The sequence below is a fragment of the Capra hircus genome, chromosome 25, assembly GCF_001704415.2.
Source record: "Capra hircus breed San Clemente chromosome 25, ASM170441v1, whole genome shotgun sequence".
Lineage (NCBI taxonomy): Eukaryota > Metazoa > Chordata > Mammalia > Artiodactyla > Bovidae > Capra > Capra hircus.
In genome coordinates, this window is record NC_030832.1 from 20,945,845 (window position 1) to 20,973,770 (window position 27,926).

Below are 27,926 nucleotides of genomic sequence, written 5' to 3' on the forward strand. Positions count from 1 at the left end.
TTGAGCATTACTCTACTAGCATGTGAGATGAGTGCGATTGTGTGGTAGTTTGAGCATTCTTTGGCATTGCCTTTCTTTGGGATTGGAATGAAAATTGACCTTTTCCAATCTTGTGGCCCCTGCTGTGTTTTCCAAATTTGCTGGCATATTGAGTGCAGCACTTTCACAGCATCATCTTTTAGAATTTGAAATAGTTCAACTGGAATTCCATCACCTCCACTAGCTTTGTTCATAGTGATACTTTCTAAGGCCCACTTGACTTCACATTCCAGGATGTCTGGCTCTAGGTCAGTGATCACACCATCGTGATTATCTGGATCATAAAGATCTTTTCTGTACTGTTCTTCTGTGTATTCTTGCTACCTCTTCTTAATATCTTCTGCTTCTGTTAGGTCCATACCATTCCTGTCCTTTATCGAGCCCATCTTTGCATGAAATGTTCCCTTGGTATCTCTAATTTTCTTGAAGAGATCTCTAGTCTTTTCCATTCTATTATTTCCTTCTATTTCTTTGCACTGATCACTGAGGAAGGCTTTCTTATCTCTCCTTGCTATTCTTTGGAACTCTGCATTCAAATGGGTATGTCTTTCCTTTTCTCCTTTGCTTTTTGCTTCTCTTCTTTTCACAGCTATTTGTACGGCCTTCTCGGACAGCCATTTTGCTTTTTTACATTTCTTTTTCTTGGGGATGGTCTTGCCTCCTGCCTCCTATACAATGTCACTAACCTCCGTCCATAATTCATCAGGCACTCTGTCTATCAGATCTAGTTCTTTAAATCTATTACTCGCTTCTACTGTATAATCATAAGGGATTTGATTTAGGTCATACCTGAATGGTCTAGTGGTTTTCCCTACTTTCTTCAATTTAAGTCTGAATTTGCCAATAAGGAGTTCATGATCTGAGCCACAGTCAGCTCCAAGTCTTGTTTTTGCTGACCGTATAAAGAGCTTCTCCATCTTTGGCTGCAGAGAATATAATCAGTCTGGTTTTGGTGTTGACCATCTGGTGATGTCCATGTGTAGAGTCTTCTCTTGTGTTGTTGGAAGGGTGTTTGCTATGCCCAGTGCATTCTCTTGGCAAAACTCTATTAGCTTTGCCCTGTTTCATTCTATACTCCAAGGCCAAATTTTCCTGTTACTCCAGGTGTTTCTTGACTTTCTTCTTGTGCATTCCAGTCCCCTATAAGGAAAAGAACATCTCTTTTGGTTGTTAGTTCTAGAAGGTCTTGTAGATCTTCATAGAACCATTCAGCTTCTTCAGCATTACTGGTTGGGGCATAGACTTGGATTACCATGATATTGAATGGTTTGCCTTGAATAGAGATCATTCTGTCATTTTTCAGATTGCATCCAAGTACTGCATTTCAGACTCTGTGATGGCTAGTCCATTTCTTCTAAGGGATTCTTGCCCACAGTAGTAGACATAATGGCCATCTGAGTTAAATTCACCCATTCCAGCCCATTTTAGTTCACTGATTTCTAAAATGTCACTCTTGCCATCTCCTGTTTGACCACTTCCAATGTGCCTTGATTCATGGACCTAACATTCCAGGTTCCTATGCAATATTGCTGTTTGCAGCATCGGACCTTGCCTCCATCACCAGTCTCCTCCATATGTGTGGGACCTTTTGAAGGAAGTCACCATTGTCTTCATTACCTCCACCACAGTTTGGCCCCAGGTAAAGAGCAGGGAGGGAACACAGCTCCACCCATCAACAGAAAATTGGATTAAAGATTTACTAAGCATGGCCCCGCCCATCAGAACAAGACCCAGTTTCCCCCTCAGTCAGTCTCTCCCATCAGGAGGCTTCCATAAGCCTCTTATTCCTTCTCCATCAGAGGGCAGACAAACTGAAAACCACAGTCACAGAAAACTAACCAATCTAACCAATCTTCGCCTTGGTTTTCTGTTAGTCCCAGAAAACTAACCAATCTTAGCCTTGTCTAACTCAATGAAACTATGAGCCATGCTGTGTAGGGCCACCCAAGACGGACGGGTCATGGTGGAGAGTTCAGACAAAACATGGTCCACTGGAGAAGGGAATGGCAAACCACTTCTGTATTCTTGCCTTGAGAACCCCGTGAACAGTATGAAAAGGCAAAAAGATCGGACACTGAAAGATGCAGCTCCTAGGGGCTCACAATTGGGCACACGGAGCATGGGCTGGACTTCAGCAACTCTTACCCCATTCTCCAAAGTGAACAGGCCCGACCTGTTGAATCCCGCTGGCTCCCCTGGTGGTTAGGGAGAAAAGCAGGTATCAGCAGCCATTCTTGAGGCCATAGATGCCTCGTTTCCATCCGGAGCATCAGTCCACCCTGAGCCATTGAGTAAGTGTTTCCTCCCAAATGCCCTTCTTGCTTTTGGATCCTGCAACCTGCTTTTCACGTGATCCCTGAGGGGCAAGGGTGTGTGGTCGGGCTGAGCTCTGTGCAGTGAGGTCTGCTGTGCTCTGGAACCTCCATAGAGCTGGCTGGGGTGGGGGACCTCAATCATGGATTCACATCTGGAGACTAGGCCAGGTTTTCCAAGGACCCTGGTCCCTGCAGGGTGTGGCCAGTGTTCTTCACCGGCTCTGAGGGCTAATCTGACATGATTACTCATCTTCAGCCCAGGACCAGCCAGACTGGCACAGCAGGGCTGCTTTGAACTAGGAGGTGGGCATGATGGAACCTGGTGTGGGTTTGCAGTGAGGATGACGACAGCCTCTGACCGCACGCTTTGCCACCCTGGCTCTGTCAGGGTCACCGCGCTGTCCCTGTTCCTCCTGGGCTGTGTTCAGTGCTTAACGGGCTCCCTTCCCTTCCCGACACCCGACATGACAAAGTCCTGGTTTTAAATGGCCTCTTCCGGAAAGATGGGTTGAGTTGGCTTGGGGACAGAGAGAGAGTGCTGGCACCTGAGTCATTGCAGGGTGCCCCAGGTTTTCAAAGAAGGTGCAGGGAGGGAGGTGCATGGGCTGGGGGCCGCCTGCCCCCCAGCTCGACACAGCAGGGACCCCCTTACCAGTTACTTCCCAGGATAGCTTAGAGCTAGCACAGGAGGAAGGGAGGCTGGGCTCCAGCTCTGGGTTCCACCTTGCCACTGCAGCCTTGTGGGTTGCCCATGGGCGTGCAGAGGGATAGGATGAATCTACACCACCGCAGGTGTGAATTAAGGGTAACCCATAAGTTCAGAGTCAGAAGCACAGAGTTGTTTTTTTTTTTAAGGAGCTGTGTTTTTTTTTTTAATTAATTTTTTTCCGTGTGAGATCTTTATTGCTTGGTGCGGGCTTCCTCGAGTTGTGGGGACAGGGGCTACTCTTCATCGCTGTGTGTGGGCTTCTCATTGGTGTGAGATCTTTATTGCTTGGTGCGGGCTTCCTCGAGTTGTGGGGACAGGGGCTGCTCTTCGTCGCTGTGTGTGGGCTTCTCATTGCAGTGGCTTCTCTTGTTGCAGAGCACATGCTCTAGGCACACCGGCTCAGTAGTTGTGGTGCACGGACTCAGTTGCTCTGCAGCATGGGGAATCTTGCCAGATCAGGGATCAAACCCGTGTCCCCTGCATTGGCAGACAGATTCCTATCCACTGTGCCACCAGGGAAGTACCTCACAGAGATGTTTTTAATCTCTCAGATTTCTCATTGTCCCTCAGAGAGGCATGCCAGGACTAGCACCTGCTGAGGAGATGAAGGCTCTATTTCAGGGAGGGACCCCCAGCTCCATGGATCTTTTTTCATATGGGACAAGGGTAGAAAGTGGTCTCAGTGGCCAGTCAGTATTCACGGTCTGTGTACACGAGCCGTGTGCATGGCTGCCAGTGCCAGGCAGCCTGGGTTTAGGTGCCCCTGTTCATAGGAATTGTCTGGGAAGGCCCACTGCCAACTGTGGGGTGTTTGGGGATCAGTAGCGACTTCACTTTGAATTTTCACTTTCATGCATTGGAGAAGGAAATGGCAACCCACTCCAGTATTCTTGCCTAGAGAATCCCATGGATGGGGGAGCCTGGTGGGCTGCCGTCTATGGGATCGCACAGAGTCGGACACAACTGAAGTGACTTAGCAGCAGCGGCAGCAGAGATCTTGGGGACCGTAGGAGTTCCCTGTCAGGAAAGGACTCAGTGCCACAGGAAGCAGATCCTGGGAGCCCCTTCTAGGCTGGCAATTTACCTACAAAAGACAGTCTCAACAACTCAGACTGAATACTCTGGTTAATTCTAAATAATTCTGCTCCTTGCATGCTGCTGCTGCTGCTGCTAAGTTACTTCAGTCGCGTCCGACTCTGCAACTCTATGGACAGCAGCCCACCAGGCTCCTCTGTCCACGGAATTCTCTTGACAAGGATACTGGAGTGGGATGCAATTTCTTTTTCCGGCTCCTTGCATAAAATAATAATAATAATAACATTTACCATTTATCAAGACTTCTTATGTGCAGGCACTGTGCAAAGTGCTTCCCACGTATGACCTCATTGAATCCTGACAACAATCTAGAAAGCGCAAGTACTATTATCCCCACTTAACAGATGAGAAATGGGCTTCCCTGGCGGCTCAGACAGTGAAGAATCTGCCTGCACTGCAGGAGACCCAGGTTTGATCCCTGAGTCGGGAAGATCCCCTGGAGAAGGGAATGGCAACCCACTCCAGTATTCTTGCCTGGAGAATTCCATGGATAGAGGAGCCTGTGGGCTGCAGTCCATGGGGTTGCAAAGAGTCAGGCACAGCTCAGCAACTAATACTTTGACTCACAGATAAGAAAATTAAGACTCCGAAAGGCCAACCTCTTGTTGCCGTTCATTGAGCCCTGCCCACTAGAGGAAGTAACAGAGCCAGACCCTAAGTGGGGACTGACTCGCAAGCCCTCCCCCTTCTGACCGTGATGAGAAAGTAAGCCCCTTCTGGGTCCTTAACACTGGGCAGTTGGTGGCCTGTCAAAGCCCCAGGGTTTGCTCCTTGCATGCTGCGTTGGGGGTGGGAATCTGTCATTGCCCTGCCCTGTAGGATGAGAGGGTGACTCCACCATCACCCCACCATGGAGTGGAACAGTGGGACACCTACAGCACCCCCCACACCACCGCAGACACCTCCCCAAAGTGCGGGGCAGCGACCCCCCAAAGGACATCTCCACAGGGTGCGGGAGTATGGTCACTGCCTCAACACCATAGCAGAGGAGATCGAGGACTCAGACGTGACCTCAGCACGACAGAGCCTTAAATTCTTGGCATTTCAGGGCTAGAATGAAAATGAAAGTGCTTCTAAATCAGGGCCTTCCAACTTCTCATGGAACAGAGAACGAACATGTTTGTATCCAGCACAAAGGTAAAGGGCCGAGGTGTCTTATGCCTGCTGGTGATGGCAGTGGATACTCCTGCAGCTCCAGGCCAGACCCATCATCCAATGACCAAGAACATCAACACTTAAGCTCACCTGAAGCACTCACTCCAGGCACACCTGTCGGAACTGCTCTAGTCCAGCCTTTTTCTGCACCCAAATCCCATAATAAGCCTGTTCTTTCTTGCTTTGCTCCCAAAGCTCTTGTGGTTAGCAGCTGGCACCCCATCCACCCTCCAGCATAGCTTTTCACTCTGGAGGTTAGGTTGTTTCTAGTTTGAGGGTATTACAGTGTTGCAATCGCTGTCCTTCCTGTGTGCATGTGCACGCATGCGCATACATGCACACATGCGCATACATGCACACACACACGCAAGCACCCATGCATATAAGCGCATAGAGACACCTGCACAAGAAGTGCGACTGTTATGTCCTGGCTATCACATTTTAAATATAATAGAGACTGCCAGACTACTCGCTAGTGACTGTGCCAGCTTAGACCCCATCGGCATGTAGGCTTAGTCAATACCTGGTATTATGAAACATTTACATCTTTGTGAATGGAATGGTGACATATTGACTTTTTTATGCTTAACTCCGATTAGCATAACTTTTAAAATTGCTTCTTTAAATTTTTTTTCTGACTCCTGGGAGCATGTAGGGTACACAAAGGTAGGGATTTCTTACTGTTTGTTTACTGATGGATTCTGGATGCCTAGAACAGTGCTGAGCACACAATAGGTGCTTAATAAATATTTCCTGACTGAATAAATGAATAGATTACACATTGATATGATCCAAAATATCAGTTCAGTTCAGTCACTCAGTTGTGTCCGACTCTTTGCAATCCCATGGACTGCAGCACGCCAGGCTTCCCTGTCCATCACCAACTCCCTGAGCTTACTGAAACTCATGTCCATAGAGTCAGTGATGCCATCCAACCCTCTGATCCTCTGTCATCCCCTTCTGCTTCTGCCTTCAGTCTTGTCCAGCTTCAGGGTCTTTCCCAGTGAGTCAGTTCTTCACATCAGGTGGCCAAAGTATTGGAGCTTCAGCTTCCACATCAGTCCTTCCAGTGAATATTCAGTACTGATTTCCTGTAGGATTGACAGGTTTGATCTCCTTGCAGTCCAAGGGACTCTCAAGAGTCTTCTCCAACACCACAGTTCAAAAGCATCAATTCTTCGGTGCTCAGCTTTCTTTATAGTCTAACTCTCATTCCATACATGACTACTGGAAAAACTATTTGCCAACAGACTTTTGTTGGCAAAGTAATGTCTCTGCTTTTTAATATGCTGTCTAGGTTGTTCATGGGTTTTCTTCTAAGGAGCAAGCATCTTTTAATTTCATGGCTGCAGTCGCCATCTGCAGTGATTTTGGAGCCCAAGAAAATAAAGTCTGTCACTATTTCCATTGTTTCCCCATCATTTGTCATGAAGTGATGGGACTGGATGCCATGATCTTAGTTTTTTGAATGTTGAGTTTTATAAAAGGTGCCAAAGAAGTAACTCATTTTTATTTAATTTTATTTATTTTTAATGGTGGAAAGTTACTTTACAATTTTGTGTTGATTTCTGCTGTACAACTAGAATCAGTCATAATCACACACACACACACACACACATATATATATATATCCCTTCCCTGCTGAGCCTCCTCCTCCTTCCCCAACCCTGCCCCTCTAGGTCATCCCAGAATTCCAGCCTGGGCTCCCTGTGTTAGCAACTCCCCACTAACTATTTGACACAGGATAGTGTATATATGTCAACGCTACTTTCTCAATTAATGCCACCCTCACCTTCCCCCTCTGTGTCCATTTTTAAAAACCTCCTTCCCTGCCTGTGCCCCCAACCATGCAGTTCCCCTTCTTTTCTTTCATTAAGTAATTAATATCTTTAGTTTTGATTGCGCTGGGTCTTCCTTGCCGTGTGCGGGCTTGCTCTAGTTGCGGAGAGCGGGAGCTACTCTCAGCTTGTGGTGTGCAGGCCTCTCATTGCTGGGGCCTCCCTTGTTGCAGAGCCCGGACTCTAGAGCCCAGGAGCTTCAGTAGTTGCTGCACGTGGGCTCAGTAGTTGTGGCCCCCGGGCTTAGCTGCCCCAGGGCATGTGGGATCTTCCCAGACCAGGGGTTGATCTGGTGTCCCCTACATTGCAAGACAGTTTCTTAACCACTGGACTCCCAGGGAAGCCCCCAGTTCCCCTTCTTGAAGGCAGTTTATGTCAGGACTTTGTTGCATATCCCCTTGGAGGTGGATTGTGCACACAACTAAATATCTCTATACTAGTTCTCTTTTTTCTACACAAATGCACCCCTGCTTTATTTATGGTTCTGCCCTTTCTTATCTCTCACTTAATGACAGACCTTGGCAGCATTCTCCATCTCTGAGCAGCTCAAATAGGACCATTGCATCCTTCTCTCCTGGAGGACTGGAGGGGCCACATTTTTTTTTATTGAAGTACAGTTGACTTACATTATTAGACTAGGTTCAAGTATACAGCATAGTGATTGAATATTTTTATAGGTTATACTCCATATAAAGCTATTATAAAATATTGGCTATATTCCCATCCTTGTATCTTACCTGTTTTATACCTAGTAGTTTGTTTCTGTTAATCCTCTTCCCCTCTCTTACCCTCCCTCTTTTCAACCCCCACCCCCACCCACAGTTCCCCCCACCCCATCCCACCCCGGAGCCACTGTTTTAAGGGTTTATCTTATCAACCACACTGCTTTATTTGGTTTTATGGAAGGACCCCTAGAAGCCTGTGAACTACGGCCTTGGGTGAAGGAGGTCCATAAGCCCATATGGAGGAGACAGCCTATCGCTACATTGCAGACTTTCCCAGCACCCACCAGAACAGAAGCCAGAGATCCCATCAAGCGTGTGGTGAGAGGTGCCTGGAAGGCGGGTAACCAGGCTTCTATTTCCAGATCTGCCCCACTCACTGTGCCTCTGTACTCTGGCTACCGTCTCTGTGAAATGGGCATAACTCTGGCTACCCCAACATCCCTGAAAGACACAGGAGGAAGTGCTTGAGAGAGAGGGTATGCTTCAAGTGGGCAGAAAACAGTCAACAGCGCATTTCTTCCAGAGTCGTAAGGAAGATGGTTTTAATCTTTTGAGTGAAAGCGAAGTCGCTCAGTCGTGTCCGACTCTTTGCGACCACATGAACTGTAGCCTACCGGGCTCCTCCATCCATGAGATTTTTCAGGCAAGGATACTGGAGTGGATTGCCATTTCCTTCTCCAGGGGAGCTTCCCAACCCAGGGATCGAACCTGGGTCTCCTGCATTGCAGGCAGATGCTTTACCATCTGAGCCACGAGGGAAGCCAGTCTTTTGACGGGAACCCTTTTTAAAATCATAGAACTATTCTAACACGCATTAAGAAAAAAATGGCTTAGCACATCAAACATCCACAGGCATAGTGTTGCTTAGGATGAGGGTGCATTTTTTTGAGGAAAACAGGTGAATTCAGATGATGTTATATATTAAGTGACTAATGATACAAGTGCTATAGGGATTTAGTGAAAACCGTTCGGGTGGTATGCAAATGATTGGCATTTGGGAAACATTGAATTAGCAGGTATTTGGGGGGCAAATAATGAAATCAAACTTACAAATACTTATATGAAAACCCAACCCAGTTTAAGGATTTCCTCTTATTTAATGCAAACATATAGGACACAGTAAATCAGATTTTGACAAATTTTTTTTCTGTAAAGGGCCAGATATAGTTAATAGTTAAGGCTTTGTGGGCCACAGACACTGCGTGTTCTTTTTTTTTTAACTCTTTGAAAACATCGGAGAAGGAAATGGCAACCCACTCCAGTATTCTTGCCTAGAGAATCCTGTGGACAGAGGAGCCTGGTGGGTTGCTGTCTATGGGGTCACAGTGTTGGACACGACTGAAGCGACTTAGCATGCATGCACTGAAAACATAAATAGTATTCTGAGACTGAGGACCATACAGAAACAGGCTGGGTTTTCAACTTTACAGATCCTTGCAGAAAATTAAGGAATTTATTGAACATATAATATCTGCTAGCGCCCCTAATGTAGGTGTAACAACCTATAGGGGACCTATTTATTAATGAATTTATAAATAACATTAATGTTCTACTTACTCCCTCTTTTTTCAATATTATTATGAACTCGTGGGTTTTATGCATTTAATATATTTCAATTAATCCCATACTTTCTTTTTAAAGATGTTCAAATTGTCCCATCTTTGCCAGTAAAAATCCCTTCAAGGAGTCCTTGGACCCACCCGAATAGTCTTTGATGGGGTTTCCCTGATGGCTCAGTGGCAAAAAGTTCACCTGCCAATTCAGGAGACATGGGTTCGATCCCTGGGTCGGGAAGATCCCCTGGAGAAGGAAATGGGAACCCACACCAGTATTCTTGCCTGGAGAATCCCATTGACAGAGGAGCCTGGTGGGCTACAGTCCACAGGGTCACAAAAGAATGGATACAACTTAGCGACTAACAACAGCAACAAGTAGTCTTTGATAACTTCCTTTGTTTTCTGGTATGGTAAGAGATCTCAGGCTCATCTTGTACATTTCCTGCATCAAAACTTGTATCAGCAGTTTTTCTAAGAAGCCCTGGTTCATTGTAGTCGAGAATGGTATTTAGAGGCCAAAATCTAGGTGTCTGGAATGGGCATATTTGCATTTATGAACAAAAATTACATCCAGGGAATGTCCTGGTCCTTGGAGCAATTCCAACTGCCCCTCTAAAGCTCTCCTTCACCCTCTCCAGCCTGGTACAGTTAGCCCCATCAATCGCTCTGACCTGGCTAAGTTCTCAAGAACAAAGAGTCAGTCATGCCCTGGGGCTCAAGAGGCAGAAACATGAAAGATTTTTTCAATATCGAGTCCAGTCCATTTTCAGGTTAACCTTCAATTAACTATAAAAATCCAGCTACCCAGAACTCTTATTCCCTGATAATCTTGGATAATTGAGGTTTTGCTACAAAATTAAGTACAGGGGATTTTAATGATAGCATCTGACCTACAATTTATAGGGGTCACAGAGTCAGATGTCCACATAAGCCAAGGCAGGGAATTAAAAAAAGAGTGAAATGAGCTGAGCTAAGAAAATATGAAAATGGGGAGAGTTGGGTTGAACTGGGGAGCACAGGCTAAGGAGGGCTTTTCTAGAAGAAACTGCCATGTGGGGACAATTATCAAATCTTTCTGATTTTTTAAAAGTTGAAGAAAATCTTTATTTCTTTAAAATGTGAACTTGCATAATTTTGAGATGGCTTGGATTTAAATGTTTTGTTAAAACTTTATTTAGATGTAATTTACAGAGAAAATACTTCCATTTTAAGTATAGCATTTGATGCTGCTGCTGCTGCTAAGTCGCTTCAGTCATGTCCGACTCTGTGCGACCCCATAGACGGCAGCCCACCAGGCTCCCCTGTCCCTGGTATTCTCCAGGCAAGAACACTGGAGTGGGTTGCCGTTTCCTTCTCCAATTCATGAAAGTGAAAAGTGAAAGTGAAGTCACTCAGTCATGTTTGACTCTTAGTGACCCCATGGACTGCAGCCTACCAGGCTCCTGAGTCCGTGGGATTTCCCAGGCAAGAGTACTGGAGTGGGGTGCCATCGCCTTCTCCGAGCATTTGATGAGTTATTACAAATGCATCATCTAATTAACCACCATCTCACTCAAGATATAGAATACTTGCATCACCTCCAAAAGGCTCCCTGGTTTACACTTTGGGTGGATCCACTATTCACATCAGGCCCAGAAAATCACTGTTCTGCTTTCTATCACTGTAGATTAGTTGTGTCTTTTCCAGGGCTTCATATAAATAGAATTGTACGGTATGTACCCTTTTTGTGTCTAGCTTTTTTTCCTCAGCATAATAGCTTTAAAAAAAAAATCCATCCATGTCATTGTATATATCAGCAGTTGGTTCCTTTTATTACTGAATAGTATTCCATTGTATAGATATGAAACAGGTTATTCACTCACCTGTTGGTGGACAGTTGCTTGTTTCCAGTTTGGGATTATTAATGAATAAGGCTGCTATTATTAATGAACAAGGCTGCTATGAGTATATATGTGCACATCATGTGTGAGCCTATGTTTTTGGTTCTCTTGGACAAATAAGAGGGGCCCTGCAAGGTCGTATGATCAGTGCCTGTTTGACGTTATGAGAACTGCCAAAGTTTTCCAGAGTGACTATACCATTTTGCATTCCAGCCAATCATGTAGGAGAGTCTGATTCCCCCACATCTTCCCTAACACTAGATACTGTCAGTCCTTCTAGTGGGTGGGAAATGGTGTCCCGCTGTGGTTTTGATTTGCATTTCCCCAGTGACTAATGATATTAGGCATCTTTTCAGGCCCTTATGAGCCATTCACATATCTTCTTTTATGAAAGGTTTTTTTTTAATCTTTTTCCCTTTTGGAGGGGAGGGGTTGTCTTATTGTTGAGTTGTAGGGGTTGTTTACACATTCTGCATCCAAATTCCTTGTCAGACATACAAGGATTTTCTCCCAGTGACTTACTCTTGCATATCCTTGAAAGTGTTTTGAAAAGCAGAAGAATTAATTACTTAATAAAGGACAATTTTTTTCTTTTATCATTCATAACATTAGTGTTCTATCTAAAAGGTCTTTTGCCTACCGCAGGATTGCACCGATTTTTCTCTTATACTTTCTTCTGGATGTTTTACAGTTTTAGCACACGTATTTAGGTCTCAGATCCATTTCCAGTCAATCTTAAGTGTGAAGTAGGAGTTGAGATTCCTTTTTCTTATAAAGATATCCATTATTGCAGCATATTTTGTTGAAAAGATTATCCATTCTGCATGAATTACCTTGGCACCTTTCTAGGTCTATTTCTAGAGTTTATTCCATCCCATTGACTAATATCTCTATTAGTATGCCTATCATCACACCAATATTGCACTGTTTTGATGACTGTACTTTATAGTAAGTTAAGTCCTTCAACTTTGTTCTTTTTCAAAAGTTTTTTTTTTTCTATTTTAGTGTTTTTACTTTTCCATGTAATGTTTGGAATCACTTGTTAATTTCTATACCATGTCTGCTGGGATTTTGATTTAAATTGAATTAATTCTAGAGATTGATTTGAGGTTAATTGACATCTTATCAACATTGTGACTTCTGATCCATGAATATCTCCACTTATTGAGGTTTTCTTTATTTTTTCATTTATTTATTTCTGAAAATTTATTTTTAATTGGAAGATAATTGCTTTATAATATTGTGTTGGTTTCTGCCATACATCAACATGAATCAGCTATAAGTATACACATGTCCCCTCCCACTTTAAGTCTCCCTCCCACCTCCCAATAAGTTTTCTTTAAATTAAATAATTAAAAAAAAAACACTAAGGGCACTGAGACAGTTAAATAGGGGAAAGAATAGTCTTGGTGTTGGCATAAGTGGTTATCCTCATGTGAAAGAATGAAACTGAACCCCTACCTCACACCATATACAAAAATTAATTCAAACTGGGTCAAAGACCTCAAAGTAAGATCTAAAACTATAAAACTCTTAGAATAAATCATAGGAATGATTCTTTATGACCTTGAGTTAGGCAATGAACTCTTAGATACCATTCCAAAGCTTAAACAATAAAGGAAATATGGACAAGTTGGGCATCATGAAAATTAAAACCTTGTGCTAAGTGAAGACTTCCCAGGTGGCTCAGACAGTAAAGTGTCTGTCTACAATGCGGGAGACCTGGGTTCGATCCCTCGGTTGGGAAGAGCCCCTGGAGAAGGAAATGGCAATCCACTCCAGGACTATTGCCTGGAAAATCCCATGGATAGAGGAGCCTGGCAGGCTACAGTCCATGGGGTCGCAAAGAGTCGGACACGACTGAGCGACTGTTCTGACTGATGCTAAGTGAAAGACCAGTCACAAAATACCAGATAATATATAGTTCCATTTATATGAAATGTCCAGAATAGGCAATCTATAGAGACAGAACATAGATTAGTGGTTGCCTGGAGGTGGGGTAGGGTAGAGGAAGGAGTGGGGAGTGACTGGTGATGGGTACAGTTTCTTTCAGGGGGAGATGAAAATGTTTTAGAATATATTGTGGTGATGGATGAACAACTCTGTGAATATACTAAAACCCGCTGAATCTACACTTTAAATGGGTGAGTTATATAGTATGTGAATTCTATCTCAACAAAACTGTTATTTACAAAAGGAAATTATATATTTGTTAAAATACTATGCAGCTTCCCTGGTGGCTCTGATGATAAAGAATCCTCCTGCAATGCAGGAGACCTGGGTTCAATGCCTGGGTAGGGAAGATCCCCTGGAGGAGGGCATGGCAACCCACTCCAGTATGCTTGCCTGCAGAATCCCCATGGAAAGAGCAGCCTGGTGGGCTACAGTCCATGAGGTTGCAGAGATTTGGACACGACTGAGTGACTAAGCATGGACACATATGCTAACAACAACAAAAACTTTTGCAAACCCAATACGGCTCATGGGTTATCCATTTGCAACATCGAATAGAGGGTTCAGAAGAATTGACCATATTAAATAGTATCAATATTTATGTGTCTTTTGTCAAAATAATAAGTAGAGACACACACTGGGTTTCTCATTATCCATCCGCTAGGACACTGAGTCAAATCTCAAGTGCAATTTGTGTCTGAAAGTGAGCAGATGTTTTCTCTTAGAAGAAAACAGAAATGGTTGTACATGGCATTTATTGCTTCTTCATTTGCTGCCAGCAATGTTACCACAAGTTCAGGGACAAGGTATAGATAATAATCTGTGACTCTTGAAGTATGACCAACTGCATCCGCTCTTCCCAAGTTCATACCTGGACTTGGTCTCCACTGGGCTTGTTTGGGTTGGTTTAAGCTGTAAGCTAATTCAAACCTTTCTACACAAGGTGTGTATACATTCCAAACACAGGCCACCTGTCGCCCGGGAGGTGAAATCTGACAAGAACAACATAAAGTTGTTTATAGCATTTATTGATTTTAACTTGGCTAATGTCCCAGAGTAGTTAGGTGATAAGATAGTACTCAACAAACTTCTGTTATTTACCTACCATTCACAGTTCTTGTTGCATGTAATACTATTGTTTAATCAATATTTTTAAATCAATTTCTCTTTTTTTTTAAGTTACATGTATCTATGAACCTAAAGCAAAAGTCAGTATCTCTTGTTTATTAACAGAAGATCCCTCTTAAAAAGAAGCCCAGTGGTACACGTGCCTCTTTCAATTCTGGTTTCCTCGGTGTGTATGCCCAGCAGTGGGATTGCTGGGTCATAAGGCAGTTCTATTTCCAGTTTTTTAAGGAATCTCCACACTGTTCTCCATAGTGGCTGGACTAGTTTGCATTCCCACCAACAGTGTAAGAAGGTTCCCTTTACACCCTTTCCAGCATTTATTGCTTGTAGACTTCTGGATCACAGCCATTCTGACTGGTGTGAAATAGTACCTCATTGTGGTTTTGATTTGCATTTCTCTGATAATGAGTGACGTTGTACCCCAATGTTCATCGCAGCACTGTTTGTAATAGCCAGGACATGGAAGCAACCTAGATGTCCATCAGCAGATGAATGGATGAGAAAGCTGTGGTACATATACACAATGGAGTATTACTCAGCCATTAAAAAGGAATACATTTGAATCATTTCTAATGAGGTGGATGAAACTGGAGCCTATTATACAGAGTGAAGTAAGCCAGAAAGAAAAACACCAATACAGTATACTAACGCGTATATATGGAATTTAGAAAGATGGTAACGATAACCCTGTATGCGAGACAGCAAAAGAGACACAGATGTATAGAACAGTCTTTTGGACTCTGTGGGAGAGGGAGAGGGTGGGATGATTTGGGAGAATGGCATTGAAACATGTATAATATCATATGTGAAACGAATCGCCAGTCCAGGTTCAATGCAGGATACAGGATGCTTGGGGCTGGTGCACTACGATGACCCAGAGGGATGGTACGGGGAGGGATGTGGGAGGGGGGTTCAGGATGGGGAACACCTGTACACCCGTGGTGGATTCATGTTGATGTATGGCAAAACCAATACAATATTGTAAAGTAATTAGCCTCCAATTAAAATAAATTTAAATTAAAAAAAAAAAAGAAGCCCAGTGAAAACAGAAGGTTGTTGATACCAGATAGATAGTGGAGGACACAGGAGCCAGGCAGCCACAGTCCATAGGGGGTTAAAGAGTAGGACACGACTTAACGACTCAACAACAACCATTGCCTGACAAGGCTCTGAGCTTGACGTCTCATTGTTAAGCTGGGAAATTAGAGGGGCGTAGATGGATGGGCTTCCCTGGTGGCTCAGAGGGTAAAGAATCTACGTGCAATGTGGGAGACCCAGGTTCGATCCCTGGGTCAGGAAGATCCCCTGGAGAAGGGAATGGCAACCCACTCCAGTATTCTTGCCTGAAGAATTCCATGGACAGAAGAGCCTGGTGGGCTTTAGTCCATGGGGACGCAGAGTTGGACACTACTGAGCAACTAACACTTTCACTTTCAGACCGATGTTAGTGACCTAAGACTTTCTTCTTGACTGAATCAGAATGGTTAAAGGAGAATGCATGAGAGTATATATCAGAGAGACCCTGGATCAGTTTCTTCCACAACTTTTTATTGGAGCCATGAACTTCCTGATGTTCAAGCTGGTTTTAGAAAAGGCAGAGGAACCAGAGATCAAATTACCAACATCCACTGGATCATCGAAAAAGCAAGAGAGTTCCAGAAAAACATCTATTTCTGTTTTATTGACTATGCCAAAGCCTTTGACTGTGTGGATCACAATCAACTGTGGAAAATTCTGAAAGAGATGGGAATACCAGACCACCTGACCTGCCTCTTGAGAAATCTGTATGCAGGTCAGGAAGCAACACTCAGAACTGGACATGGAACAACAGACTGGTTCCAAATAGGAAAAGGAGTATGTCAAGGCTGTATATTGTCACCCTGCTTATTTAACTTATATGCAGAGTACATCATGAGAAGTGCTGGGCTGGAAGAAACACAAGCTGGAATCAAGATTGCTGGGAGAAATATTAATAACCTCAGATATGTAGATGACACCACCCTTATGGCAGAAAGTGAAGAGGAACTCAAAAGCCTCTTGATGAAAGTGAAAGAGGAGAGTGAAAAAGTTGGCTTAAAGCTCAACATTCAGAAAACTAAGATCATGGCATCTGGTCCCATCGCTTCATGGGAAATAGATGGGGAAACAGTAGAAACAGTGTCAAACTTTATTTTGGGAGGCTCCAAAATCACTGCAGATGGTGACTGCAGTGATGAAATTAAAAGACACTTACTCCTTGGAAGAAAAGTTATGACCAACCTAGATAGCGTATTCAAAAGCAGAGACATTATTTTGCCGGCTAAGGTCCGTCTAGTCAAGGCTATGGTTTTTCCAGTAGTCATGTATGGATGTGAGAGTTGGACTGTGAAGAAGGCTGAGTGCCGAAGAACTGATGCTTTTGAACTGTGGTGTTGGAGAAGACTCTTGGGAGTCCTTTGGACTGCAAGGAGATCCAACCGGTCCATTCTGAAGGAGATCAACCCTGGGATTTCTTTGGAAGGAATGATTCTAAAGCTGAAACTCCAGTACTTTGGGCACCTCATGCGAAGAGTTGACTCATTGGAAAAGACTCTGATGCTGGGAGGGATTGGGGGCAGGAGGAGAAGGGGACGACCGAGGATGAGATGGCTGGATGGCATCACCGACTGGATGGACGTGAGTCTGAGTGAACTCCGGGAGTTGGTGGTGGACAGGGAGGCCTGGTGTGCTGCGATTCATGGGGTCACAAAGTGTCGGACACGGCTGAGTGACTGAACTGAACTGAATGTATTCTTCACCTCTTGGGCCTTGGGGTGCTGGACCATACAAGACAGATGAAGCCCCAGTTCTTTCCAGGTTTAGGGTTGTGGATTGAAGTAACATAAGGAGTGAAGTAACATAAGAAGCACATCGCAGTGCCTGGATCATGGTAAATACTCAGTACTTTGATGTTATTCTCGTAGTTGTTATTATAATTATTATTACTTTATTATTCCAGAGCAGGGAATGGGCTCTCTGGGAAAAAGAGGGGTTGGGTTAGTCTGTGAACATCTGTCCACCAGCCATGATAGCCTGGAGAGGCACATGGAGGTTGCCTCCCATCAGAGAGCAGAGACAGTGGAGTTAGCGAGTACAGCCCTTAATGCTTTGACCAGGAAGGTGAGAAGTGTTACTGTGTCAGAAAATTAGGTCAGCAGTGAGCATGCTTGGGTAAGTTTAAGATCTCTGTTTAGATATCAAGGTCTGGCGTCATTCATTTCATTATTCAGTGGTGTCCCAGGCATTGTGCTGGGCTTGTTGGGAATACAGCGTTGCTACCCTTGGGGGGCTTATGACGTCAGGAGAGTGACAAAGCACAGGACAAGTAAGTATGACACAGAGTAGAACGGGGAGAATTTCCTTCTCATTGGTTGCAAATGATAGACATCCAGTTTGTATCAGCATGAGTAAGAAAGAAAATTTACTGGTTCCCGTATCTGCTGAGTAAATAAATGGAATAAATGGCTTCAGCAATGGCTGGATCCAGGTGTTCACGTGATGTTGTCAGAAACCTCGGTCTCATGGCTCTGCTTTCCTCTGTGTTGGCTTTCCTTTCAGGCAGTCTCTCCCCATCTGTAATGCCAAACACCACCAGCTTAGCAGTCTTAGCTGAAAGGGAGGTTGGTGCCTCAGTTGGATGCATGTGGCTCAATCGCTTCAGTTGTGTCTGACTCTTTGTGACCCCGTGGACTGTAGCCCACCAGGCTCTCCTGTCTGTGGGGAGGATTCTCCAGGCAGGAATACTGGAGTGGGTTGCCATGCCCTCTTCTAGGGGATCTCCCTGACTCAGGGACTAACCCCACGTCTCCTTTATCTCCTGTATTGCAGGCAGATTCTTTACCCGCTGAGCCACCTGGCAAGCCCACACTTCCTCAGTTACTCCAGTATAAAGTAACAGAACTGAATTCCAATGGTCCAAACTGGGGTCGTGCGAGACCCCTGCCCCAGAGCTAGGCATGGTGGCCTGGCCACCCACACCCACTGAACTTGGGGGAGGGGTTCATGTGGAAACATCAGAGCTGGGGGAGGGGGTTCTGGGAAGCAGGCACCGCCCTGCCCACCGCAGAGCCCCCAGAGAGACAGAGGCTCTGAGAGGAAGGCAGGGGTCATTCCAGCCAGGGAGTCAGGACAACTTCACAAAGGAAGTTTGGCCTTTTGGGGCTTCAGGGATGGGGCTGGGGCACTCCTGCAGCAGGTTCCAGCTCTGTTTCTGGGGAGAAGGAAGGAGGGAGCAGGTATTTCCTGAGACACCATCATCTGCCAGGCTCTTTGACAAGTTTCTTGGTTAACATCCCAAGAGCCCTGTCTGCTCACACAGGTGGGAAATAGTCTCGGAAGGTTTCCCATTGCTGGATGAACCTCAGCTAGCTCCCAGGGTTCCTGGACCACCCTCACCGACTCCGGTCCGTCTCCACCAAGCAGCTGGGTGATCTTTTCACACTGCAGAGTTGACAGCGTCTCACCACCTCTGAAACCCCGATCCTCAGCCTGGCCCACAAGGCCTTGCCCGCTGCCCACCACCACTCCTCTCCTGCCCTCCCCTTCAACTCCTCCAAGAACTCACTCCCAGATTTAGGAGGAGTGATATTTATTTGTAACAATGGTAGCTGACGCTTAGGTGCCAGGCCTTAATCGACACTCTGTATTTTCATTCATTTCAGTCTTCACAGCAGCCTTGTGAGGTGGGGACTGTTATTATCTCCATTTTATAAGACGAGGAAACTGAGCCACTGAGAAAGTGATTTGCTCAAAGTCACCCAGCTAGAAAGTAGCAGAGCCAAGATTCAAAGCCAGGCATTTCGCTCCAGAGTCCTCGTGCTTAACCACCACTATCTCCTGCCTCTGGGCGCTCAGGGTCCTCATCCTTCCTGTCACATTTTCTGACTACTCATCCTGATGGGTTATATGATTGATGTCTGTCTCAGCACTAACAGCTGCTGTAAAGGCAGCCAACACTTAGTCTGTGCTGGGCACTGTGTTTAGCACCTTTTAGGCATCAGTCAATTTCACCCTCTCACAATTGTGTAAAAACTAGGTACAGTTGTCCCTGTTTTGCACACAGAGAACCTAAGAAGTTGAGAGTTTAAGCAACTTGTCCACTAAGCTGGAAATTCCCAGAGGGAAGAAACCATGTCCATTTTGCACATCACTGAGTTCAGAGGGGCTAATTAAGTGCCTGGCATACAGTAGGCACTTAATAAAGGTTTTGGGGTGGGCACTAGTGGTAAAAAACTCACCTACCAATGCAGGAGTTGTAAGAGATTGAGGTTGGATCCCTGGGTCGGGGAAACCCCCTAGAGGAGGCCATGGCAACCCACTCCAGTATTCTTGCCTGGAGAATCCCATGGACAGAGGAGCCTGGTAGGCTACAATCCATAGGGTCACACCAAATCGGACATGACTTTAGTGCCTTAGCACCCAGCTGGCTGGATGATAAATGGCAAGATGGAAGGGAGGGAGGTGGGGAGGAATGGAGAGAGGGCCAGCCTGCCTGTCTCCAGTGCCCATGCTCTGGTCACAGCTGGGAGATCCTGGGACGTGAGGCTGGCGTGGTATCTGACGTGGCTCTCGCGGCTGTCTCTGCAGGAGCCACGATGCACTTGAAGAAGTACCTGCTCAAGGGCCTGCATCGGCTGCAGAAGGGCCCCGGCTACACATACAAGGAGCTGCTGGTGTGGTACTGTGACAACACCAACACCCATGGGCCCAAGCGCATCATCTGCGAGGGGCCCAAGAAGAAGGCCATGTGGTTCGTGCTCACCTTGCTCTTCACCTCCCTCGTCTGCTGGCAGTGGGGCCTCTTCATCAAGACCTACCTGAACTGGGAGGTCAGCGTCTCCCTCTCCATCGGCTTCAAGACCATGGACTTCCCCGCCGTCACCATCTGCAACGCCAGCCCCTTCCAGTAGGTGGTCCCTGGAGCACGGCTGGTCTCAGCAGGGCTGCTTCCCTTCATTTTCCGTCCTTCTTTCCCATTTCCTCCTTTTTCTTTCTCTCTCTCTGTCTCTTTCCCTCTTTGCAGCAAGTAGGATTCAAAATTCATAAACCTCCTCAGCTTAAAAAGAACCTCCAAAAATACCTGGTAGTCCCTTCAGTCACACTCAGTTCAGTTCAGTCGCTCAGTCGTGTCCGACTCTTTGCGACCCCATGAATTGCGGCATGCCAGGCTCAGTCACACTAGTGCCTATTTATTGAGTCAGTGTGTATTTATTGAGCACCTACTATTGCCACCTACTACTGGGGCTTCCCTTGTGGCCCAGATGGTAAAGAATCCACCTGCAATGCAGGTTTGATTCCTTGGTCAGGAAGAACTCCTGGAGAAGGGAATGGCTTACCCACTCCAGTATTCTTGCCTGGAGAATTCCATGGACAGAGAAGCCCGGCAGGCTACGGTCCATGGGGTCATAAAGAATAACACAACTGAGCAACTAACACACTGCTATTGCCAGGCACTGTTATGGGGCACCAGAAATACATCTGTAACTTAAACAAAGTTCCTCCTGTCCTCATCACAGCCTCCTAGAGAAAACAGACATTCATCTTTTCTTCCATAAATATTGAAATCATTCTCATCGTGAGGATTAAACTGGACCTGTATCCAGGGTTTAGTGCCCTCTCCTACAGGAAATCTTCCAGCCATCTATAGCAACCATGCATTGAGTGCATTTCATAATATTGCCTAAATGCCAGGCAATATGTTGAGTGTTCTTTGGATAATTCGTGTCATTCTAATCCACACAACCACTCTGGGGTTGGGGGGCACTACTCTAGTAGCCCCAGTGCACGGGTCAGGAAATGGAGATTCAGAGTGGTGAGGGAACTTGCTCAGAGACACACAGTGGGCAACTGTGGGATTCGAATCTAGGTCTTATCTGACTCCAGAGCTGCCACTGTTTAACCACTGGATGGCAAGGCCTAGGAAGGAGACACCCAAGGAGACCCAGCCTAGTCGGTTGACGAAAGGCAGGAGGTCACAGAAAAATGCCCCAGGAAATGAGTAGATGTTAGCCAGGTGGAATGAAGAGAGTGCTCCAAGTGGAGGACATAGTACATGCAAAGGTCCTGGGGTGAGACAGAGCCTGGTGCATTCAAGGAGCTGAAAAATGAGCCAGCCTGTCTGAGTCACAGGAAACGTTCTTGTCCAAAAGGAGGTCCTGGAAGGAAAATCATACTTCCTGGTTACATTTCCAGTTATCAGAAAGTCACCTCATTCTGGTCATAGGGCTGTTCTTCCTTGCTTGGGTGGGTCTTTAAGCTACTCAAGAAAACTCTTACTAGTTATAATAACAGACCCTGCTTATAAGCATCACCCTATTGAATCCTCCAAAAATCCTCTAGGGTAAATGTTTAACCCCCCACTATTTCACAGATGAGAGAAGAGAGCCTCAGAGAGGTTACCCTGCCCACGGTCACACAGATATTAGGTGGCATGCTGTGCTGCGTTTAGTCACTCAGTCGTGTCCGACTCTGCAACCCCATGGACTGTAGCCCACCAGGCTCCCCTGTCCACGGGGATTCTCCAGGCAAGAATACTGGAGTGGGTTGCCTGCCCTTCTCCAGGGAATCTTCCCAACCCATGGATCAAACTCAGGTGTCCCGCATTGCAGGCAGATTCTTTAACATCTAAGCCACCAAGGAAGCCTAAGAATACTGGAGTGTGGATAGCCTATGCCTTCTGCAGGGGATCTTGCTGACCCAGGAATCAAACCAGGGTCTCCTGCTTTGCAGGCAGATTCTTTACCAGCTGAGCTACCAGGGAAGCCCATTAAGTGGCATGCTGGAATTCAAACCCAGATCTTACCAAGCTTGACAGCAGCTGTAGACATCCAGGCTATAATAGCAGCCCCCACCCCACAGCCCAGCACATTCCCAGTCCTCCCCTCCCTGTGCACACAGAGGTGGCTGGTTTGGTGATCAGGGGACAGGCGGTGTCAGCATCTGTGACTGATGTTAGCTCTGGCTGCTGGCCGCCTGCATACTAGCCCTTGGGCCTATATCCAGGGTTTAGTGCCCTCTCCTACAGGAAGTCCTCCAGCCAGAGCTGACACACACCACCCTGCAGACCGCACTCTGGGCAGGGTCTTGGATAAATTGGGCTCTGTAGTGACAGGGGTGCAGGGCTTGGAGCCCCCAAACCTAGGGCCTGGTGGAAAGGGGTGGACACATTTCTGCCGGACTGACTGGTCACCATTTCCAGTATGGGAACCTCCGGGACTGAGAAGATCCTGGATCCCAACCCCACAGTCTTCTCCCTGCTGAAACTGGCTCCTATGCCCCAAATTGCTGCTGGAGATTTAGGACTTTAAGGTCACAGACCTGCCCCTCTTCCAATATTATACCCCTCCTAGGAAGAAGTCCGAACCCTGTACACCCACAGATACCAACTGGGGCCCACCAAACCTAGGTTCTCAGCTCTGCGCCTTCTTCAGTGGGGTGAGCTCAGGAAATCATAGTAACTCCCAGAGTTTCTTTATCCACATGTGGGGGGTCATTGTAGAATTTTATTTATAAATTAACTCAAAGAAGATGCAGGGAACACCTAGCACCTGACACATGGTGAGGGATCAATAACCAGAGGATTCTGTCTCAGTAGCATGAGAATTTCATCTTGTCTTGTTTCTGTCTTGTTTGCTATAATAGCCTCTGTGTACTTGGCACATGGTAGATACTCACCAAATACTGGGTGAAGAATGAGTGAGCAGGTGGTGGAAGGAGGCATGGATGCATGGGTGGGTGGGTCGCAAGGTGGGTGCTGGGCGCGGGGAGGAGCAGCCTTCCACACGTGGCGGCAGCCACGCTGGAGTAGGAGGGGACTGAACTATGGCCGCTCTGCTCTGCAGCTACCCTCCTTGCCCCCCTGACTGGCCCTCTCCCTCACCTAGGTACTCCAAAGTCCAGCATTTGCTGAAGGACCTGGACGCACTGATGGAGGCAGTCCTGGGGAGGATCCTGGGTCCTGAGCTCAGCCAGGTCAATGCCACCACGGCCCTGAACCTGTCTATCTGGCACCACACGCCCCTGGTCTTTATCAACGAGCAGAACCCCCACCACCCAGTGGTTCTGGACCTGTTTGAGGACAACTTCAATGGCTCAGCAAGCAGCAGCCCAGCACCAGGAAGGCCCTGCAGTGCCCACAGGTGCAAAGTAGCCATGAGACTAGTAAGTGGGTCCCCCTCCCCAAGCATGGCTCAAACAGTGGGCCCTCTCCAGTGAGTCTGATGGGAGTCTCTTTCCCTAACTAATTTGGGTCTTGGCTAGGGGAGAGCTGAGGGTGAAGTCAGCCTCTATCAGACTACATGGACTGAGTGAAGGGGTAGGGGTGGGTGGCTTCCTGAAGAAGGAATTAAGTCTTATTATCAGAAGACAGGGGCATAAATATTGGGCAGGTAGAAAACCACAGCTATGCTGTACAGTCATTGCCAAAGCAAAACTGGACTGCTGGGATGCCCGCAAGCCTGCAGATGGGAAGAAGGTTCCCTGTCTGTGCCTGGGATCCCTGGGGGCTCTGTAACTACACAGAGCCCTGGGCCCAACTCTTAGAGAATCTGAAAGGGCAGTTCTGGGCCCAGACCCAGGAATCTGGCTTGTTAATGGGCTTCCTGGTGATTCTGATGATCTGCCCTGGTTGGGGACCCAGGCTGGGGCTATACACTCCCCACTGCCTCCCATACCCCATATGTGGTCAGGATCTTCCCCTATCAGAGAGGGGGTCAGAACCTGAAGTCTCGAGTCCTTCGTGGTCCACCGAGCTTCCAGGGGGCTGCCTCTGAATGTCTGGGAGGGGGCTGGGAGTGGAGTTGGGGGAGCGGAGGGTCAAATGTGTCTGCTGCCCACATGTCCATGTGAGCATGAGTATGGGGCCACTTGTGTGACTCTAGGCATGTGGACACGTGTGTATGTGGTTGTGACACCAGGACGTCATGTGACTGCAGGTGTTAGAAAGATGTCTGTGTGGACGTGACTGTGTGGATGTGTGTGCAAGTGAGTTGGCTCAGGCCTGAGGCAATGTTATATGGGGGTGGCTGGTGCTTTGTGTGTGTGAGTGGACAACCCAAGCCTTGTGACTGTGAGTGCCAACACACTGCCCACCAGCCCAGCCGCTGGCCACCCCAGCCCCAAGGTGCCACCCAAGGAAGGGCAGCTAGCAGCACCCTCGCTGCCCTGACTTTCAGGGTGGGGGGGCCTGCAGCAGCCCCCACCCACAGGAACTCCTCTCACCGCACCCCCCTCCCCCCACTGCAGTGCAGCCACAATGGAACCACATGCACCTTCCGGAACTTCAGCAGCGCCACCCAGGCCGTGACGGAGTGGTACACCCTGCAGGCCACCAACATCTTCGCACAGGTTCCAAACCAGGAGCTGGTGGCCATGGGCTACCCCGCCGAGCGGCTGATCCTGGCCTGCCTTTTTGGGGCAGAGCCCTGCAACTACAGGTGAGAGCCAGTGGGCCTCCCGAGGCCGGGGTCCCCATCCTGGGTCCACACCCCAGCTTGGCCACTCAGCATGCACCCCAGTTATCTGTACCCTGCTGTCTTCGGCTTCTTAGAGGGAACCTGAGAAGAGGATGCGTTGACAGCCCCATCACGTCCCGAGAGCATCGCTTTAGGGACAGTCTGTAGGGAAAGAGGACGGCGCTAAGGGAGGATGTAGCCTCAGGTAGCATCTAACCCAGGCGTCATCCCCGTAAACTGCACCGCAGAGCTGTCCTCCCTTAAGTGGGGGCCTGGACCCTTGCACATGGCCCCATCAGTCACTCCCTGCATGTGTGCCACCCCCAGGAGCATGGGCTGGGGGTCTCCTAACTTCCCAGGCAAGGAGGCGGGAGAAGGGGCAGCCATGAGCTGTTATCCTCCAACGCCCAGCATCTACTGCCCTCAGTTTTCTCATCCCTAAGATGGGACAATAACCATATCTGTGTCTCATGTAGAGTAAATGAATCAGCTCATGTCAGCACTTAGAACAGAGCCCTAGAAGCCTTTGGCATAAACACCATTTTCCCAAACAACCCCAGGGTTGAGAAGATGGCAGGATGAGGGCAGCGTTAACTCCGAAAGCCTGGGTCCTCTTACACGTGGTCCACAGATCTCCACCTCTTTCCCCGCACCGCCACCTCCAGCTTCTGACCATCCAGACCCTTGGTCTGAGAGCCCAGCTCTGTCCCCAGCTGTCGGACAGACTCGACGGGCGAGTCACTCGGGAAGGGAGGCTGGGCACAGGCAGGCGAGCCGCTGAGGCCCCAGTGGCCCCTCCTGGCCTCATGGCAGCCTCCTGGTATAGCGGCCGTCCCCCACCCCGAGTCCAGCCCCAGGCTTTGGCCGGTCCCATTTCCCCGAGGCACTAGTGTCCTCCTGGCCTGGGGCTTCAGATTTCCTACACTTCAGGTCTCTGGAGAAAGGGACTTTTTGCCGAGTCTTGCTGCTTTGGACGAGTGACAGGCTACCAGTTTCAAACTCCCAGGGACTGTGGCCTCAGCTCGCATCAGTCAGCTCATGAATCCTCAGGGACCTCTGTCAAGAATCTGCTGATTCTGTCCCCCAGAAAGCACAGGCTCAGGGCAGGTGTAGGTCGTGACAAGGAGTCAAGGCCCCCTGAGTGGGCAGAGCTGCCCACCTGGCCCTTTGTGAGAATCTGAGAAGGAGGGAGCTACAGGTGGAAGAACTGCGTGCCAGCCCTCCACCGATGGCACACGTCCTTGCTGGCTGGTTGCAGGCTGGGTTCCAACCCCTCTCTCTGGGGGGACTTGCTTCAGAGCCTACCTGCCTCACCACTCCTGGCAGCCTGCCTTAAGGTTGTGGGTACCCAGTAAATGAGGTCTGTGCCTATAAGTTCATCTTTACCCTCACAGCTAAAAGAGAGAGGTGTAATATGGTAATTTAAAACATATGGCTTGTCTGCTCAGTCAGAATATGCCCTGAAGTGCAAGTGAGTTGAAAAAGTGGGATCTGTTAGGATCCACTGGGACCTGCTGCCCGATTCCTGGCGCTTTGTGTGAGCAACCCTTAGTGGGATCCCAGGGCTCAAAGATGTGTGTTCTGCACACAGCACGGTCCCTAAACAGAGCCCCGAGCAACTTCCTGGCCTGATCCAGGGCCGGAGGCAGCCTGGGGATGGCGTGCGTGTTGCCAAGATGGCGCCCTCCAAAGCCAGCCCTGTTTGGGTCAGGTGACTAGAAGATGGCTGATGGGCAGGCAGCACCCGGTGTTGGCCGCATAACTTTGTGGTGTGGCTGTGACTGGGGAATAAATCTAGTGAGGCAGTCAAGGCTGGGCTCTGCAGTTAGACCACTGGGTTCAAATCCTTGCTCTGTCTTTCCAACTGTGTGGCTTCAAGCAAGTGTCTTAACCTTGATATGCCTCCATTTTCCTCCTGCATAAAATAGGCAACAACAGTGCCTACTCTGCGTGCTGTGCGTGCCCAGTCATGTCTGACTCTGCGACCCCATGGACTGTAGCCCGCCAGGCTCCTCTGTCCTTGGGATTTCCCAGGAAAGAATACTGGAGTGGGTGCCATTTCCTCCTCCAGGGGATCCTCCCGACCCAGGGATCGAACCCATGTCTGTTGTGTCTCCTACACTGGCAGGCAGGTTCTTTACCACTGACACCCCTGGGAAGCCCATGCCTACTCTCCTGGGTTCTTTGGAATATTAAATAAGTTAATGTGCGTGACAGGCTGACAGTAGCGATGAACTCAGTATTGCTCTCATTAAACCCACATTTCACAAGGAACTCATTCTTAAGTAATGATGCTAACACTTATTGCACCCTTCTTATGTCCAGGCACTATTCTTAGCACTTTACATGTATAAAATCAGTCAGTCTAACTCTGGCAACAAGCCCTTATTTTATGTGATACAGCCCTGCTCAGAGAGGTTAAGCAACAGCTCTGAGGTCACACACCTGGTGAGTAGCCGAGGTGGCAGTCTGAGCCAGGCCCACCTGGCGTCACTTCATCGCTCATCAGAAATCGAGATCATTTTCCTTCCCCGCCTACCCTTCCCAAGCCTGTTTCTTCAGCCCTCGGCGGTTCCTTGGCACGGAGACCCTGGTCCACCCGCCACCATGCTGCTTCTCGGTCCCACAGCCTACTGGTTGCCCATCTTCCTGAATTAGCCTCAGACTCAGCGCCAGAGGACACGTACCTCTCTCTGCCCTCCCAGTGTTGGGCCCCAGACACTTTGGCTCCCTTGCTCTGTCCTGGTCTCCATCCTCTCTGCCTCGTATTAGCAAATGCTGAAGGTGCAGCCACTGGAGTTCTAGGAAAGTATGAGCCACGTTTGGACCCTGACACCAAACCACCTGGCTTTGAATACCAGCTGGGCTTTCCTGGTGGCTCAGATGGTAAAGAACTCACCTGCAATGCAAGAGACCCAGGTTCGATCCCTGGGTTGGGACAATCCCCTGGAGAATGGAATGGCTACCCACTCCAGTATTTTTGCCTGGAGAATCTCATGGACAGAGGAGCCTGATGGGCTACATACCATCCATGGGGTTGCAGAGTCAGACAGGACTGAGCGAC

At 47.7% G+C, this 27,926-nt stretch overlaps 1 protein-coding gene across 2 annotated transcripts in view; it reads left to right on the forward strand.

Moving 5' to 3' along the window:
- SCNN1B (sodium channel epithelial 1 beta subunit) overlaps nt 1–27,926 on the forward strand; it is a 75,520-nt gene that overhangs the window by 28,756 nt on the left and 18,838 nt on the right. For both annotated transcript variants that reach the window (XM_018040979.1, XM_018040980.1), the window contains exons 2-4: nt 19,998–20,316; nt 23,294–23,570; nt 24,654–24,844. In XM_018040979.1, the coding sequence (XP_017896468.1) occupies nt 19,998–20,316; nt 23,294–23,570; nt 24,654–24,844 (787 nt within the window). The remainder of the gene's footprint in view (nt 1–19,997; nt 20,317–23,293; nt 23,571–24,653; nt 24,845–27,926) is intronic.